The sequence below is a fragment of the Rattus rattus genome, chromosome 12 (assembly GCF_011064425.1).
Source record: "Rattus rattus isolate New Zealand chromosome 12, Rrattus_CSIRO_v1, whole genome shotgun sequence".
Taxonomy (NCBI): domain Eukaryota; kingdom Metazoa; phylum Chordata; class Mammalia; order Rodentia; family Muridae; genus Rattus; species Rattus rattus.
The window spans coordinates 64585772-64605265 of NC_046165.1; the positions used below are offsets into that span (position 1 = coordinate 64585772).

At 44.5% G+C, this 19494-nt stretch overlaps 1 protein-coding gene and 1 pseudogene across 1 annotated transcript in view; both read left to right on the forward strand.

The window, feature by feature from the left end:
- Atp8a2 (ATPase phospholipid transporting 8A2) overlaps positions 1-19494 on the forward strand; it is a 492798-nt gene that overhangs the window by 343190 nt on the left and 130114 nt on the right. Inside the window, exons 28-30 of the mRNA XM_032917468.1 lie at positions 1870-1944; positions 11018-11140; positions 14448-14526. Of these exons, the coding sequence (XP_032773359.1) occupies positions 1870-1944; positions 11018-11140; positions 14448-14526 (277 nt within the window). The remainder of the gene's footprint in view (positions 1-1869; positions 1945-11017; positions 11141-14447; positions 14527-19494) is intronic.
- Positions 3480-4143, forward strand: LOC116913849 (annotated as a pseudogene).

Genomic DNA, 19494 nt, shown 5'->3' on the forward strand with positions numbered 1-19494 from the left:
TTATTTTTGTCTTTTGAAAGGTTTCCCTTTCTCTTAAGGTCAATGTATGTTTAATCCTTTGCATAATATTGATTTTTAAAAAATACTTATTTGTGTGTGTGTGTGTGTGTGTGTGTGTGTGTGTGTGTGTGTGTGTGTGTGTGTGTGTGTCCACATGTGTATACCTGTGCCGACAGAGGCCAGGAAAGGCCTGGAACTAGAGTTACAGGTGGTGGTGAGCAGCCTGGCATGAACACTGGCAACCAAGCTTGAGTCCTTTGCAAGAACAGCAAGCACTTCTAATCACTGGCCCATCTCCAGCCTCATCACAATTTCTTAAAGCCTACCCCATCAATCCCTAACTGGTTCTTTATCAATGTCAGTTCTGTTTTTATTTCCATTTCTATGTCTTTAGTCTCTTCACATCAACCTTTTTTTAATTTGCCACCTTCTTTGTTGTCTTACACACTTAATTTTATCTCCTGTTTTCAAAGAGAAGTCGCATGTTTTAGATCCTGCAGGCTCACCAAGAATCTATGTCATTTTCTTTTCCCTGTGGTTGGTTCTTCAGTAGGAATTATTTCCCGTGCATCTGTCCCAGTCCTGTGTGAGGTTTTTGTTGTTTTGCTGTCCTTGTTCTGTTGATGTTTTTAGACCTTTAGGGAGGAAGCACAGTTGTCTCAGGACGCTTTCTTGTGGGACTTTGTGCCTTCTCCACTGCTCACCCATTACAGATCTTGCTGCCTCTGCTTCCTCTTGGGAGAGGACTCCTGTGAGAGCACAAAGGGTCTCCATGTGTCCTGAGTTTTCTGTAGAATAACCAGTCCTCATCGACATTGATTCCTTCCTGTTTTAGTCCAAGTTCTGTTGCTGTGAAGAGTTACCATGAGCAAGCCAACTCTTATAAAGGAAAACATTGAATTAGGGCTTTCTTACAGTGTCAGAGGATTAGTCCATTATCATCATGGCGGCAGGCAGGCAGGCATGGTGCTGGAGACGGAGCTGAGAGTTCATAGACAGCAGGAAAAATGAGACTCTGAGCTTGGCTTGGGCTCTTGAAGCCCACCCCCAGTGACATACTTCCTCCAACAACACCACGCCTACTAATCCTTCTGAAGTAGTGTCACTTTTGATGCTTAAGCATTCAACTGTATGAACCTATGGGACCATTCTTCGTCAAAGCACCACAGAGGCCATTTGTTTTCTTGATGCTATCATTCTGATTCAGATGGACTTACAGTTTAATTTGTATATCCCTGAAGGCGGAAGTTGCTCATGTGTTTTTCTCATGGGTTTACTGACCAGATCCTCTTGAGAATGATCTGTCCAGTTAATTCAGTTTCTCGTGCTACCATAAAAGATGATTTGAGCATGCTTGTTTCTTATCACTGTGTGTTGGCCTGTGCTTGAGGTAGAGAGCGCAGCCAACCAAAGAAGTTAATATTTTGTCAACTAGAAACACACATGACCAACAGAATGGTTTCATGATTATTTTATTAGTTATAATCTTTATCTATTTCAAAGCCCTTCAAAGAGACACCATAGCTATCAAATCAAGTTTATAGGGGGAAATGCATGAAGTTGAGACTCTTCCAGTCAATCAGAAAGTGTTAACACAAAACACATTTGATATAAGTTCATTTCCTTGTAAACATGGCGCATATAACCTCTCAAAGTTGATGCGTCCTTAATATAAATTTTCCTTAAGATATTGATATTTATGGTATTGGAAATTTATATTCCTTGAAAGGACAACTGTCACACTGCTGGCACAGTCTCCCTCTGCAGCTGTGTCCAGCTGGTGGTCCACATTCCGGGCTACTTCTCCAGTGAGTGGAAATATTTAGGTCAATATTGATATAAAACTTGACGAACTTTGTTCTCTTGCAGCTTTGGTTCGCCTTTGTTAATGGATTTTCTGGGCAGATTTTATTTGAGCGCTGGTGCATCGGCTTGTACAATGTGGTAAGCATCCCCCTTTCAATCTGATAGCGTGGAGAACTTCAGGGGCATTCCTTCACTGTTTATGTCTGGGAAGTGTATCTAAGCCAATCATCTGTGTACTTAGCAGGCAGCACAAATATATCTTTAGGGCCTTTGTTGCTGCCACACATCCTGCAGAAGCCCAAACTCTCCACACATGGTTTCAATCACAGCAGATCATTCTTGAGTAGCCCCATGAAATTATTAACCCATATATCTTAGTAATGGACTCCTGGCTGCCCCCTCACTAAATGTCTCTGCAGCATTTTCAAGGAAAAATTTCTGTCCTGCAATCTAAGCTCACTCTATTTTGTAGCATTATTTCTGAACTCTTAAACATAGACATGAATAAAGAATATAAGGCCCAATGAGTTTTTTGCCCTTCTAAGAAGAATGTCTATGAATTCTGAGGGTTTTTTGTAATTAATTGATGAATAAATCCAAAAGCCAAAAACAAGTAGAAACTGTAAGCGAAAACGCCTAGTTTTCTCATTCCCCTCTTGGGAGAAAAACAACTGAAGAGGCAGCCATTGCTAAGTGCCATAGCTACTACCCATCTGTGAGTCACCAGAGTGATTCACCTCTTCAGTAGCTCCCTCCTACAGCTTGGAGCACCAATCCTAGCTTCTTGTACCTCATGGAGTTTAACCTCTGAAGTAGCTGCCCCAGAGAGGTGCTCCCCCAGAGGAGGAAGTGTGGCTCAAAGAGCTTGTGGTACTGTGTGCATTTCTAGCTGTGGACTCACATCCCACGGTGCACTTTTCTCATAACTGCCATGTTGGCTACAGCATACTGAACACACGTGTGATCTAGGGACACACAGTATGACCTGGGCCTCTGTGACTTTTAGGTGAAGAGGATCGAGTATATGGGCTCAGACTCTGGGAAGGCTAGGTTCTAGTCTTGGTAAGTTAGTTGACTGTATGACCCACTGTAGAGTGTACTTCCTGCTTGTACAGATCCACTAAACGGTGAACTGGTAGAGAGAGAAGAGCTGAATTAACTTGCTAGGAACCTTCTCTGGCCATCTTCGCAAAGGTATGGCTCAAGGGCCTTGCTTCTGTGTACTGAGGAGGGGCTAGGGAGAGCTAGATAATCTAGGACCAGAAGATACATGCAAACCCATCCACACCCCTACTCAAACATGAAGCCAGTCCCCTGGAGGCTGTGCTTTAGAGTTGAGGAAAGCCTAAGATGAATGTCACCCTATGGGATAAGTCAGGTTTAGCATGATTTTCATGCCCAGGTTACAAGGGCAGGATGGTTTTCTTAGTTCTGGGTAACCCTGGGAAATTTAGATTTACCCAAGAAATGTTATGAGATGGTGTTGCCAGATGAGCTGAAATAAGCTGAAACATGATGTTGATGAAAACAAGGCCCATAGTCTACTCACAAGAAGCAAAAGCAAGGGCTTGTTTTTGAAAAACTCAGATTCCTGAGCCCCACAGTCACTCAATAGAGAGTGTCTCAGAGATAGGCGCCCTTTTAAAAGAACGCTCCTGGGGCTTGTCGTGCCCATGAAAGGTTAAGAACCACTGTGACCTTAAATGTATAGGGCTAGGAAAATGTTTTGTGTATACAGTGTCCCACTAACCAATGGAGAAGAGGACTCTGTACCAGAGAAATCAATTCTGAAGCAAAATGACCACAGATTACCAGAGTCCATAGAATAGGCATTAAAGTGGGTGCTAGAACCTTTTGCCAAGATGGCACCGAAGCAAAGAAGGAAGCCCGTGCCCCTCCCAAAGCCAAAGCCAAAGTGAAGGCCTTGAAAGCTAAGAAGGCAGTGCTGAAAGGCGTCCGCAGCTACAAAAAGAAGATCCTCAGGGCACTCACCTTCAGGGTGCCCGAGACCCTGTGGCTCCGGAGGCAGCCTAAGTATCCTCAAAACAGTGCACCCAGGAGAAACAAGCTTGACCACTATGCCAGCATCAAATTCCCCCTGACCACAGAGTCAGCCATGAAGAAGATAGAAGACAACCACACGCTTGTGTTCATTGTGAATGTCAAGGCCAACAAACACCAGATCAAACAGGCCATGAAGAAACTCTATGACATTGACATGACTATGGTCATTGACATGACCATATCAAATACCTTGATAAATTGAAGAAGGCAAATGTTTGATTGGCTCCTAACTATGATGCTCTAGATGTCACCAATAAGATTGGGATCATCTAAACAGTCCAGATGGCTAATTCTAAATACACACTTTTTTCACCATGAGAAAAGTAGGTACTGGAACATTATAGAGGTGCAAAGTATGCTGGGAGATGCTGGGCATGCTGGGGTACTTGGGGGTAGGGGGTGCTGTAGGAAAGGTATTCTATTTATAGCAGACCAGAAGTCCTAGAATCTCTCACACCAGACACTCCAAACCTTTTGAGAACATGAAGGTGTGTTATCCACTTGTGGAGACCATAACAAAATGTCAAAGGCTGAACACTTTATAGAGAAAACAGGTTTAGCTGGTCACAGTCTAGGAAGCTGAAAAGTCCAGATTGGCCAGCAGTAATTGTTCAACCCCAGTGAGCCCCTTCCCTGATCTCCTTGCACTAGGCCCCACCTCTTAAAGGTTCAACCACCCCAGCACCCTCACATTGAATACCAAGCCTCTAGCCATGGACTTTCTGGAAAACACACTTAGATCATATCCAAATTATACTCGATTCCTCCATGGCAGTTTGTCTTAGTCAGGGTTTCTACTCCTACACAAACACCATGACCAAAAAGCAAGTTGGGGAGGAAAGGGTTTATTCAGCTTACACTGCCACTTGCTGTCCAGCACCAAAGGAAGTCAGGACTGGAACTCAAGCAGGTAAGGAAGCAGAAGCTGATGCAGAGGCCATGGAGGGATGTTTCTTACTGGCTTGCTTCCCCTGGCTTGCTCAGCTTGCTCTCTTATAGAACCCAGGACCACCAGTCCAGGGACGGCACCACCCACAATGGGCTGGGCCCTCCCCCCTTGATCACTACTTGAGAAAATGCCTTACAGCTGGGTCTCATGGAGGCATTTCCACAACTGAGGCTCCTTTCTCTGTGATAACTTCAGCTTGTGTCAAGTTGACACATAAAACCAGCCGGTACACAATTGTTTTGGTAAGGAATATAAAAAAATAAATAAATAAATTTTTTTTTAAAAATTACAAAAAGGAACACGAAGAACTGTCCTTTATTTGGGTTAGTCAGTTATCAATACTTTGCTCTTGTTTGCTGTCTCTCTCCAAGCACGTGCCATCTACACATGTAAATAAATGCACATGCTTCATGCACCCACACACACAAGCACAAGAGTTTGCACACACACACACACACACACACACACACACGCACTCACGCACGCACGCACGCGCACACACACACTTCATCTAAGAAGTATAATGATCAAATCGGAAAACCTGAGCCCAGCGCTGTACTTGAATCTTGCTGCCATTGTCCCAGTAATGTCCTATTATGCAACTCGGTTCCAGTCAGGAGCCAGAGACTTTCTCTAAGGGGCAATCTGTGAGATGTAAAACATTTGCAGTATTTCTTTACTTCTTTATCTTCTCTTGTACCATTATTTAATGTGTGATTCCCCAGCCAGCTAATGTAAATCATAGTTCTTCAGTTTGCCACACTCTGTTAAACAGAATAAAGCAGACTAGATTTTGCATGTCCCTAAAGACAGAGCTATGTCACATTAGATTCTCATTACATTAGTCTCCTGCCTGTGATGTCACTTTCTGAGGCTTCCGTTTCTCAAGTTAGCTACAGACTGAGCCTCGCAGAAGTAAGAGTCCCATGTTGCTGAGACCTTATGGGTGTAGCGTCTGGCATTACTAAGAGACACAGTCTCACAGAACCCTCTGATCCTCTGACTCTTACAGTCTGTCTGCCCCTCTGCAGTGTTTCATAGGTGTAGTCACTGGGACTGGACTCTACATCTATACATTGTGGTTAATTGTGGGTTTCTGTAATGATCTCTATCTATTACAAAAAGAAGTTTCCTTCCTGAAGGGCGAAGAATACACTTATGGACTAAGGACACATATTTAGAGTGTAGTTAGCGATTGTGATGGCTTAGTAAATTGGTTGTTGTAGGTTCCCCTCCAAGATCCATAACCCCACTATCCCTGGATAGTTGGTTAGGTTCAGTGCTAGGCATGATGTCCCTCTTGTTAACTGGACCTTAAGTCCAATGAGAGCTGTTGGTTACAACCAAGGCATGTGTGCCACTACTGCAGCTCATGGGACCTCATCCCACACAAAGAGCTACCTGCAATAGAGAACACTGAGATCAGGAGAAATGGTCTTACCCAGGGAACAGCATACCAGTGGGATATCTGATACCAAATGGTGAGCCCTGAAAACATGTATACAAGAAACACTATACAGACTAAGCAGGTTATAGTTAAGAACACACACACACACACACACACACACACACACACACCAACAATTTTAAAAAAGAGATCATAAGTCTAAAATCTAAAAGAAGGGGTTGTTGGGAGGGTTTGGAATGGTGAAACAGAAGGGGGAAATGATGTAATTCTAATCTCAAAAAAATAAAAATTTAAGTAAAATACTGGGGGGGATCTTAAGTTTTAGCTATTTTCATGGTAGCATATTATTATGACAGTTCTCTTTTATTAATAGTTATCACTGCTAACCTTAGTTGTTCCTAATTTAAAACTTAAACTTTATGATAGGTGTATGTAGGAAAACAATAGTGTGTGTTGAGCGTAGTCTATCTCTAAGTAGTAAGTGTCCCTGATTTTAACCCATGAGCTCAAAGAGCTCCCCAGAGCTATAGTTCAATTTCTCTATCAGTTAAGTTTGTGGGGAGACAGAGGCCCCCATGGAGAAACACTGCCTGGCTCAGATGGATCCAGCTAAATGTTATGTCATTTTCAGCGAGGAGATCACGGTAATATTTTTTAAATTGTTTCCAAAAAAGTAATCCCATTATCAAGTCAGCATAATTTTAAAAAGAAAATTATGACCAGGCCTCACTCACAATTACAGACCTCTAAATAAAATATCAGCTAATGGAGCCTCCCTCTTTGTTAAAAGAGTAAAGGAATTTGACCAAGTAGGCCTGATGTCAGGCCTTGAATACAAGAGTTTCAAATTTAAAAAAACAAAATCATTCTAACTATATCAATAAAATGAATAAAAACGTGGTCCTATCGGTAACTTCTGCTCATGAGTTTGATGCAGTTCAGCTGGCATTCCCAATATAAGACATGGGGGGGAAATAGAAACGCAAAGCTGTCAATCAGTGAGATTTCAGCTGTCAGTTAGTGAGATTTCAGCCTGCTTGCAAAGCTGCAGCCACCGCCTTCCACAGCAAACTCCCAAACTGCCTTGTGTTCTGTCAGAAGTTAGTCAGTGGACTGGCTGTCACTGCAGGAGGACCAGCCATCATCACTGTGGAGTTCAGAATCACCCTAGAGTTTTCAGCAGCCATCAAGAGGCTTAAAAATCTGTTACAAACATTGGGGGGGTCACGAGCAGGTCCTATGCTTACTTAAATACTCATGCAAATGAAGCAGCCGCCACATAAATATGGTCATATATGATTGTTTATCCAGAAAACCTGGAAGGAAACAACGGAAAAGTATTAGAAATAGGAGAGACTTCCAGAAGAGTCAGATAAGACATTTTCTTTTGGTAGTAATCAGTAATTCTATTTTTAAGTCTACCAATGGACTCCTAAAAACTGCAAAAATACAAGAATTTCCTTCAGAAAGCAGTAAACGCATTCGTGGCCTCGCAGAGTGGCACAGGCCTGAGTCCCAGCTTCATATGAGGTTGAGGCAGGGAGAACCATTTAGACTCAAGATCTGGAAACCAGCTGGGTCGCATAGTACGGTTTCTGTCTCTCATGTGTTTTTAAATTATAAATTACATAGGTGTAATTTTATAGCATCCATATGAAAAATCCCAAAGTCTTAATGAAATATTAAAAATCACTTGGACTTCCGAGAACCTCCTGTAATCCTGGCTCCTGCAGGCCCAGGCAAGAGGATCTTAATTTCATTCTACCTGCGCTGTGGAGTGAGTTCAAGGCTAGACCAGGCAACTTAGTAAGACCTGTCTCAGAATTAAACAGTAAAGACAAAACAGGCTGGGGATTCCATTCAGTGGTAGAGAGCATGCCCACTGTGCAATGTCCCCAGCACCACTAAAATGGAGCAAAGAAATAAAGACTTAAGACCAGGATTTAGATAGAAAGTGTACTGTTTTTGTATATGGGAAAACTTAAAAATCATTACAGAGTCATCACTTCATAAGTTAATATATACATTTACCTGATGCAAACAGGCTTGAGGGGCACAAGAGGATCTGTGTGAAACTGTAAGTGGAATGAAGGAGTTCTTGAAAACAGATATGCAAAACACGTTCAGAAGAGGTCGTAGACTTTACTGTCCGACTAGCCCCGAACTCACCATCAAGAGCAGTATATTCCTTACAGACCCAGAGTCTTAGAATTGGGTTCCATTTCCAGAGTCTAGAACAATACCTCGGAGTCTAATAAACCTTAATGGTGATTTTTTTTTTAAACTTCATAGCAAAGTGTGAATTGATTGTGTTTTCACATCTGGCTCATTATCTGGGAAAAACAGTGAATTCTTAGCCTATACCTCATAGAAAAATAAATTCCAAATGGGAAAAATAAAACCACGAGACTCCCCTAACATGCTCCTAAGAACTGCACATAAGCTCAGGGTGGGAAAACTGTCAACAAGTCGACAGTCAAAGCTGGTTTTGACCACTTAAAACTTAAATGCTTTCAGGTTGCAAAAGAAGCCATTTTTGGAGGAAAAAAAAAAAAGCCAGTAGACAATGAACACAACTTAAAGACCCAAAGAACTGGGAACTCAAAGCGCTCTTGGAGACAGATAACCATGGGTAGACGCAAAAAAGGGACGGACCTAGCTCAATGTTGCTGAAAGTAACAGGCCCAGATGGTCAGCATGTGCAGGCTCACTGGTACACAGGGCGATGTAAAAGAGTTAATATTTGACTTTTTCCAACAGGAGAATAATAAACAAGGACTATAACCATCTCGGATAGGGAATCTGGCAGAAGGTCACTCTTGTTCTTCGCAAAGGGAAATGTAACAGATTGCAGCCCTTTTTAGAATGCAAGCAGGCAACATCGTATAAAATTAAAACTACACGTCTCCTTCTATGCCCAGCAGTGTAGACCCATGGAAAGAGAAGCAAAGCACATATTGTACCATATTATGGATGTTTGATATATGTTTGTGATAACAAAAAGAAAGGTAGGATCGGAAGGAACGTGCGGACGTAGAGAACGCTAGCAAGACTGCATTAGTGTTAAATCCAAGGGGTGTACAGGGCTTTCTGTGATGTATTGGTTAGCAAGTGATGAAGATAAATGCGTGTAACATCTCCATTAGGTAAAAAAAGCAAACCCAAGCCAAAACAAACAACAATAAAAGCCATGGTCCTCAACCAGTCTACCTAGATGAGAGCGATTCACTTTAAAGGATGAACGTATGGTGGAGCTTGCTGGGCAGTCCACCAATAATGAGGGGTGAAGAGCGCTTGACGCGTATTGAGGAGAGATTCAAATAAAAGAGGAAAAGAAAAGGCTAGCTGAGTCTGAGCTGGGACATGCACAATGCATGGGTGCAGAAGAGTGGAGTTGAAAGCATACACCCAAAATGCATGCAGGGCTCCTGAGGTAGTCCTTGACCGTTCCTTCCGCTGGCCGTGAAGCACGCAGCGTCTGTTGGTGCAGAGGAGAGAGAGCAGTGGTTCTCCATCTCCTCGTAGCCTATTGAAAGCCCAGGGCTGCTTTCTATCCACCCCAGGTCAAAGCAAGCGCTTGAGAGAGTTCCTCCATCCCCTCTCTGATGCCAGCAGCCCAGGAGAAGGCGCGTTTCACTGGTCAGATTCTCAGTCTCCCAGGAACTGGTGTGGGTTTAGTCTTCTCTTAGAGAGGCTTGTTGGATTCCATGGCCGCAGAGCTGGCTGGGTTTGTGGATATGGATTCCATCAAAAGAGAGGCTAAATAATGAGCCAGTCTCTCTGAACGTGCTAGAACCAAGTAAGAGAGTGACCCGCAGAGTGAAATGGCCCATTCCTTCCAGACCCATCTTTGGCATCCGGCTTTATTTTGCAACACAGAAGCTTGGTCACGTCTGACCCTGAGGAGAGCAGATGAAAGTTCACACCTTAAAGGCACTCAGTCTCCGCCTCCAGTGCCCGGAGATGATCTCTGCGGACTCCTTTCATCTTCATACTGTGTCCTCACCCAGCCCCGTCTTTTGTGAGCTACAGGCTTCCCCCTGAACACGGCGTCAATGCCTAAGAGTTTTAGGAGGGTGCTCTTCTCAAAGGAGGTGGGGGAGCGCCTATTGTCCACACTCAGCATCACCCTGCAAGTCCTATAGGTCCCATCCCCTGCAAGTCCCATACCCTGAAACACTAAGTCTCCTTTCACAATGGCGCCACGACCTTCTCACCAAGCAACTTTGCTGGGCCCCCACACTTCACATGCTGCATTTCTGTCCCACTACTGTCAATGGGTCACCTCCTCTTCAGTAAACACGGGGCCTCAGAAGCTTCTGGCCTTTCTTCCTCTCTAAAGAAGCACCCGAATTCTCAGCGTTCCACACAGTGTCCACCCCCATCTTGTTCACAGTAAGTGATTGTTGAGTGGATGAATGGATGGATTGCCTGTGCTTCCTAAAACCTGAGGAGAGAGTCGAAAGTTGTACAACTCATGCAACCAGCACTGACAGAAAACCTGCTGCTTCCTGGAGCTAACTGTGGTACAAGCGCCATCATGGCAAGTTCTGCACAGAAGGGTAGCTGTTCACCAATGAGTTCTTAGCTCATCAGGAATTTATGTTTTTGGTGTTCCATGGACATGTTTATTTCTTTTGCTCTGTTTGGAGGATGTCTGGGGAGCTGTGAACCGTGCAACCTCGGGTTTGGACTTGATTGTAAAAGTTAAGTCCTCACTGACCGAGCTTGAACATTGGCACGGTGGGAAGCAGAAGGGCTCTGGTTGATGGCTGATTGTCTCCATACAGATCTTCACAGCATTGCCACCCTTCACTCTGGGGATCTTTGAGAGGTCGTGTACTCAGGAGAGCATGCTCAGGTTTCCACAGCTCTACAAAATCACTCAGAACGCCGAAGGTTTCAACACGAAGGTGGGTAAATGCTGTGGAGAAGCAGCTGTGACCTGTGGAAGGCACAGCCCTTCTCTTTCAGTGAGGTAAGTGGTGCCTGACAGAGGGCATTGGCATCGCCCCTTCACATCCGGTCCTGTGATCCAGAAACACTCCCTCAGGTCCCGCAGCATCTCCTGCCTTCTGCTCGCAGCTCTGTATTCTGTGGGCAGCGTCATCCCGTGCTCCTTTCCGTAACAGTCGGCCCTGTCCTTTCACACAGCCCTTGTTAAGGCTGGCGGCCACAAGCCTGTTTTACTGGTTTTAACTTTACGTGTGAGGTATATGCACATTTGTGTAAGGAGTGCACACACATGCAGGCGCACGCAGAGGCCAGAGGAGAGAATATTGGGTGTCTCTGCCTGCCATTCTCCATGTTGTTTTTTGAGACCGGATCTTTCGTGGAGCCTGGAGCTCACTAGGCTTCCTGTCCAGAGAGCTGTCTCTCATCTGCCTGTCTCCGCCCACCACCCAGTGCCAGCTTTATGGGCGTGCCCAGCCAATTCTGACTTTTACTCGTGCCAAGCATTCAAACTAAGGACCTTTCATTTTCTTAGAACTCAACATATTTCATATTTCAGAGGCTTTTTCAGGACAAGCGTAGAATTTGGAATTCTTGCATATAAATGGAGATAGGGTCAGGTCAGAATACTCAACAAGTGCTCGACAAGTTATGGATTTGGAGTATTCTGGATTTGGTGCTTTCAGATTAGAGATATCCCACCTGAATAGATTATCCTGAGGAGACCCGGACAGAGGCTGGGCCATCTCTAACACAGGTGGAACAGTCGGAGTACCAAAATGGGCCTGTCATATAGGCCTCTGTCACACGTGTGCTAACAGTACTGTCACACACATGCTAACAGTGCTGTCACACACATGCTAACAGTGCTGTCATACAGGCCTCTGTCACACGCATGCTAACAATGCTGTCATACACATGCTAACAGTGCAGTCATATAGGCCTCTATCACACGTGTGCTAACAGTACTGTCACACACATGCTAACAGTGCTGTCACACACATGCTAACAGTGCTGTCACACACATGCTAACAGTGCTGTCACACACATGCTAACAGTGCTGTCACACACATGCTAACAGTGCTGTCATACAGGCCTCTGTCACACGCATGCTAACAATGCTGTCATACACATGCTAACAGTGCAGTCATATAGGCCTCTATCACACGTGTGCTAACAGTACTGTCACACACATGCTAACAGTGCTGTCACACACATGCTAACAGTGCTGTCACACACATGCTAACAGTGCTGTCACACACATGCTAACAGTGCTGTCATACAGGCCTCTGTCACACGCATGCTAACAATGCTGTCACACACATGCTAACAGTGCAGTCATATAGGCCTCTGTCACACACATGCTAACAATGCTGTCACACACATGCTAATTGTGCTGTCACACAGGCCTCTGTCACACGCATGCTAACAGTGCTGTCACACACATGCTAACAATGCTGTCACACATATGCTAACAGTGCAGTCATATAGGCCTCTGTCACACACATGCTAACAGTGCTGTTACACACATGCTAACAGTGCTGTCACACACATGCTAACAGTGCTGTCACACAGGCCTCTGTCACACACATGCTAACAGTGCTCTCACACACATGCTAACAGTGGTAGTGAAGTTGGATGCTGCTGTCTGAAGGGAAGCCACGGATCCCCCTGAGGAGGAGGTAGGATGTGAGTCTAGCAATATGACCATGGTGCTGTAGGGGAGGGGATTTCGAAGCTGCAGTGAACCAGCTCAGAGGCTCTTCCCGAGTGCCTGATGGTTAACTGTCATGGTCGCCTTATCCTCTGGCGTGTTTAAAAGGGAGATCCAGGAAGGGATAAAATAAGAGGCATCCCTTTGCCTCTGCTCTCTTCCACACATGTGTCTGACTTGATCAGCCTCGAGTCTCTTAGCGAGCAGTTAGAGTCTTCTTCTCCACACTGCATTCACAAGTCAAGTCCGTGCTCTACAGTTGATCTGTCAGGGTGACATGTAAACAGAAAAATGAACCCATGCTAAATTTGGAAGAACTGGGCAGACCTCAGTCTCCTGCAGACAACTAGTCAGTTTATTGGTTTCTGTTTTAATTGGGGGGGGTGTCAGAAAAGGGGGTGGGCACAAGTGAGCACATAAAGCTAACATCATGGAGAAATGTTACAACATTTCCCAGTCACATGAGGCCTGTATGTGGCCCCAGCCATTATAGTTACTGAGAGTAAGTAAAACTGGGGATAAATACAGTTGCCACGGAATAGGATGTCTTTTGTTGTTTTCTGCTCTTAACCCCTGTTTAATCACCTCCATGACAGTCCCCAGAACTACCTGTCGACTGCTGGAGAAGTTCCACCTGGAGCTAAAAGCATCATGATCTTAGTAGTTAGACGGAATACTGAATGGGGTAGGGCTGGATGTTTTGTAACACAGAACACACTTTTAAAAACATCAAAATGCTTGACACTATCATTTAAAATGGGCAGAACGCCATGCCCTTTTATTTAGTATTGCAAGCATTTGAAGTGAAATTGTCCCAGTATTTATTTGTTTATTTATTTAGTGTGTGGAGAGGGGGTGTGGATTGTCACCATGGGTAGGTGGAAGGCAGAGGGTGCAGCCCTTAGAAGTCAGTTCTCTCTTCTCTGCCATGTGAGTCCTGGGGATTGAACTCAGTTCCTCAGACTTGGTGACAGGCCACCTTCACCCACTGAGCCATTTTGCCAGCCTCCAAAGAGTATGTGTCATTGACCTCAAAGGTGATAGGTAGAAATGAGTAAGAGGTATTTTAAGACATTATGGAGAAAAAATATGAGAATTTATACATTGAATGGGTTTTTATGTTTTCAAAATGAACAAAATTTTAGTTTCTTGCTATCCGGTTTTAACCTGAGCCCCCTTTTCCTGAATGATTGTGAGGTGTCCCATTGTGATGAGGGACACTCACACATAGAAGCTCAGTTTTTACATGTGGAACAACTCTGTGTCATATCCATGAAGGTTATAGAGATTTGTAATGAAGTTATATTGTCTGGAGAACATCCAACCATCTCCTTGTAAGTAGGAGGGGACAGCTTTTAGGTTTCTCACTCTCTTTCTCTCTTCCTCCCTTCTTCTCTCCCCCCTACCCCATGTCTTTTAAATTGAGACTAATGATGCCCCTTGCAGAAGTCCCCAACCCACACCAGGAGCCTTCACAATGCTTTGCCTATTGCAAGCTACACACAGAGCCCCCGAGTCCCTGACACTCTGACTCCTGGTTTATCTTCCTACAGGTCTTCTGGGGTCACTGCATCAATGCCTTGGTCCACTCCCTCATCCTCTTCTGGGTTCCAATGAAAGCGCTGGAGCACGGTAGGTGATGCCTTCATGATTTCAACCATCAGCAAGGAGGTTAGCCTCCTGCAAGGCCAATGTGTGCACCATTCTCCCCAGTGTACAGCACACACGAGATTAAAGACTGGGAACACAGACCTGCCCCACAGCAAGAGCTTGTTTCCAGTCATAGCATGCAAGACCTGTTGGTTCTGCCTTTTCTGTGAAATTGCTATATAAATATTAGGAACTCCATGCTCAGTTTGTGATAACTGAGTTTTTGACCTTGAGGGAATATTTATGTCTCTTGCCCATGAATTTAAAATCCTCTGTTACTTAATTAAGCCTTTGCTTCAAGTCTCTGGTATCTGTGTGCACAGTCACTTGGATATTGTAAATTTAATGCCATTCCATGTTTTCTGAGGGCATTTTCCTTGACACACACCTTTAAAGTTACATCTAGGTTGGCTTTAGTCTCTCTGCACAAGAACAGCCTGTGTTAGTTCACACTTCTTGATGATAACATACTGTCTTAGTTAGGATTACTGCTGTGAACAGACACCATGACCAAGGCAACTCTTATAAGGACAACATTTAATTGAGGCTGGCTTACAGGTTCAGAGGTTCAGTCCATTATCATCAAGGCGAGAGTATGGCAGCATCCAGGCAGACATGGTATAAGAGGAGATGAGAGTTCTACATCTTCATCTGAAGGCAGACAGGAGAAGATTGGCTTCCAGGCAGCTAGGATGAAGGTCTTAAAGCCCACACCCAGTGACACACCTACTCCAACAAGACCCCTCCTAGGGCCAAGAATATAAAAACCAATACATTACACTCCCTTGCCTCCATAGGCTTGTCCAAACACAGGAGTCTATGGGGGCCATAGATAGCATAATGAAAAATACATTTAGTCCAACTTTCAAAGTCCCCATAGTCTATAGCAGTCTCTACAATGTTAAAGGTCCAAAGTTCAAGGTCTCTTCTGGGATTCATCCAATCTCTTAACTGTAATCCCCAAAGCAAGACAGGAAACCAGCTGGGCAAACTCCAAACTCTGCATCTCTGTGTCTGATGTCAAAGTCAGATCTCCACTCCTTTTTTATCTTTGTTTACTGCAACAAACTTCTTTCTCCTGGGTTGGTCCACTCCCTGTTAACAGCATTCCTCATCAGGTACCCACAGCTCTGGCATCTTTAACATCTTGGGGTCTCCAAGTCAACTTCAGCTTCACCACTTCTTGTTCCAGTGTCTGGAATCCACACATGATCTTCTGGGCTCCTCCAAAGGGCTTGAGTCACATCTCCAGCTCTGCGCTCTGTAGCACTCTAGGCTTTAACTCTTCCTGGACGAGTGACCCATACCTTCATTCCTGATGGGTCTGTGCCCTTTATCATCCTGCTTGGATTAGGCTGTTGTAGTCTCACATTGACTTTAATCACAGGACATGGTAGTACTAAGAGACAGCCTAAAGGATCTCCTGCACTCCAAACATAATCCTTTTCACCTCCATTGTGGAGAGGCAATCCAATTTCCCCAATGGTAATCTGTATCTATCACCCTTCCTGACACTGTTATTCCTTTCTTAGCCTGTTGGTATAAGGGCATTAGAAGCCCAAAATGGCCAGGGGGAAGTCTGAGTTTCCTGTTCAATAGAATATTTGTTGTGGCTCCTGGCAGGAGCACTCCACCCTCTGTAACCAAAACTTCTAGGCCAGCAGACCTTAGGGTTGTGGGGACAGGAAGCAAAAACTTTCCCAGTGGGTCACTAGGAGTGATAGTAAATGGAACTGTTCCCTTTTCCATCACTTGATTCCTAGACCCATGAATCCTGGCCATGGGAGAAACTGTACCATATATTTTGTATTTTTCCTTTCTCAGCTTGCTCCTTGTCATTAAAACACTCTTCATAAGAGTGAACTTTAGTAACTACACAACAGGATTTATACCAGGCTGGCTGTTTTGAGACTTCCTTTTTCAAACCTATTAATCTAAATCTCATCACCTTAGCCTCAGACAGACTCTAGTACATGGTAGAAAATAACTATCTTGAATAAATAGAGCATAATTGAGCACAAAGCTCAAGAATCCATGACATGTGTTATTGCTAACTTTAAAGGGGGGCATTTGGGCTTAGCTGTGAATGTGAGTGGATAGATTTCAGTTGTATAGGAATGCCAGAAGAGCCTAAGGGGGGAGTGTTTGTAGTGTCCAGAAATCCCTGTATGGAAACCCTACCCCCAAGATGATGTAGGAAGTAGGGCCTCCGGGGTGCTGATGTCATGAGTGTAGAGCTTCTTGAGTGTTGTACTCTTGTCAAAGAGACCAGGGATCATGTTCCTCCAGTGTTCTGAGGTAGAAGGAAGAGTTTTCTGTCGGGGAGGAGCCCCTGACACTCTCAGCAGCTGCCAGGAATGATCTTAGACGTCAAGGAGTGAGCTTATGCGATTGCGTCTTGGCAGTGCCAGTGGACAGTGTCATTCCCCTACCCCCCTCAAGCCTTGTGTCCTTGTAAATGAGACCCTATCTGCACACGTCCAGCATCCTGTGTAGAAGGCTGGACTACACCTGGGCTACAAGGTGCCTATAGCATAAAGGGAAGGATGGTGGCTGGATTGAAGGGAGGGGGGAGGTCAAGAAGCAGAAGTGGGACTCATGTCACCAGCATGCAAGGAGACACTTTCCTCCTGAAGGTCTCGAGGTAGAAGAGTTATGCCATAAGATTTTACTTATGACCAAATAGAAAAACACAGAATTTGGCAAGAGCATGATTGCTGGTAAAGTGTGCGTGTGTGTGTGTGTGTGTGTGTGTGTGTGTGTGTGTGTGTGTGTCTATCTGTTTGTGTCTGTGTGCTTCATTTTATTTGGTGATATGTCAGTGGTAAAAATCCAGAAAGTAATATAATATCCTAAATACAGGTGAACTTTTTCCCCCTTCCTTCCTGCCTTCCTTCCTTCACCAGTAACTCCAGCTCTAGGGCATCTGATATACTGACTCCCTTGGGCACCTTTACTCCCATATACAAAACCATATATACACATAGACACATATACACATATATACATTATTAAGAGTAGTAGTAGTAGTAGTAGTAGTAGTAGTAGTAGTGCTGACAATGGTAAAAAACTAAGAAAGATGCAAGCACTCTGTCTCCAAGAGCACAGGAGCAGAGCAGAAATTGAAGCAAGCCAGGGTGCTTCCCAAAGCCAAGCACCCCTTCTAGCACAGGGGCCTTAGACCTTCCTTTCTTCCTTCCTTCCTCGGCTACTTCCAGCCTCAGTCCTACTCACAGTCCTGAAGAACCTTTGCTTGAGGAGGACTAAGGTCTGTAGAGTGGCTTCGCATGTTCATATGCTACCACATGGATTATGTCAGTGGGTTTTACCCTAAAATCCCCTCCCAATCATTGGTGGCAGGAGACTCAGGCGTCACTTATCAGCCCTGTCCCTTTTTGCCAAGGCAACGTGATCTAGGGAAGGAATAGTCTTGGGAAGGTGTGGGCAGGCCATTCGTTTTCCACAGCGTTTCCAAAGACTTTCCCTTTGCTTATTTTTGCATGGTTTTGGAGACACTTTCAAAGCAGCCAGTCTTGTTGATGAAGTTTGTGATGATTCATTCCAAGTTTCAAAATAGAGTTTTCCCTCTCAAACAAATCAGTAAGTCAGATTTCTCTCAACTGCCCCGCCGTCAATCTCCCAACTTGATTTACCTAAAGCCCCCGCCGTTTGATCTGAAAATTACTGTAGGATAAGATCATGGACGGCACCAACTGCGGCTCCAAAACTCAACGGCCTTGTTGGCTGCTCTCAGACTTGCCCTGGCATTTCTAGTCGAAGCAGCTGAACAGCCCTCCTCGAAGTGGAATGTGGTTATTGGCAAAAGAACATAAAATTAATTTTGATTTGAAATTTTTTTTTCAGATTTTCCTTGATGACATTTATGAGGGAAGAAATGGGGGAAAGAGAATATATTTCCCAGAAGAGAAAGTCCCTTTTAAAATATTTGTGCTGGGTAGGGTTGTTTTGCTGCTGCTGCTGCTGCTGCTGCTGCTGCTGCTGCTGCTGCTGCTGCTGCTGTTGTTGTTGTTGTTGTTGTTGTTGTTGTTGTTGTTGTTGTGTCTGTTACAGACACTGGAAACAGCCCCATGTTCTTTTGGAGACTCCATCTATAAAAAGTTGAGAAAGGAAGGGGACAGTCAGCCAAGACCATCTCAGAATATAGGTGACAGCCACATGCTTTTGTCTGTGTGAGGGTCACACATAAGACCCTCCCCTCCACCTGATTTGCCCTGAGCGCGAGTCTTTCCTAGGCAATAGAAGATATCCAGGCTTTGATCTCATCTGGTTTTTGCTGGTATGGCTACCTGTGGGCTTCTTTAACAGAAGGACAGCTTTCCAGAGTCATTCTTGTGCTAAGAGAGGACTGCCAACATGAACTAAGGAAGTGGATTTAGGGCCAGGTACTTTGCTCTCCAACATGGGGCTCTCCAAATAGAAGAACCTTCCTCCAGGGTAGTGAGTTGTAAGTCTGTATGCCCTAACGTCCTGGGCGCAACCAGTAGTCAGGATCAATACCGCAGGCTCCCCTGAGCACAACCCCTCACCCCCACCTTCCACACTTGCAGGAGATGATCATAAGGGTTGTTTGTTCCTGAAGGGATCTCTCACTTCTGTTCATAACTGATTGGCAAGATTTCGTTGGAGCTCCATCCAGGTACCAGAGGCTGGGGAGTGTCCATCACCTGTACACACAGAGATAAGAAACACTGATATTTGGTGTCAGCATCGAATTTGCCCTCTCTCATTTTTCCTTCCCTTTTAAGTCTATTTTTAGTAAACACGAGGGGGAAAAAGATATTGAAATTTGAGTTCTGTGTCCTTAACTTCATCCAGCTGAAATGGCAGGAACAAGGAGAAAACCTAAAGGCTTATGTAACCAGGAACTGAATCCAGCACCATCGTGAATGTAATTATAATCGCTAACACTTGTATAAACCCTTCCTTTTG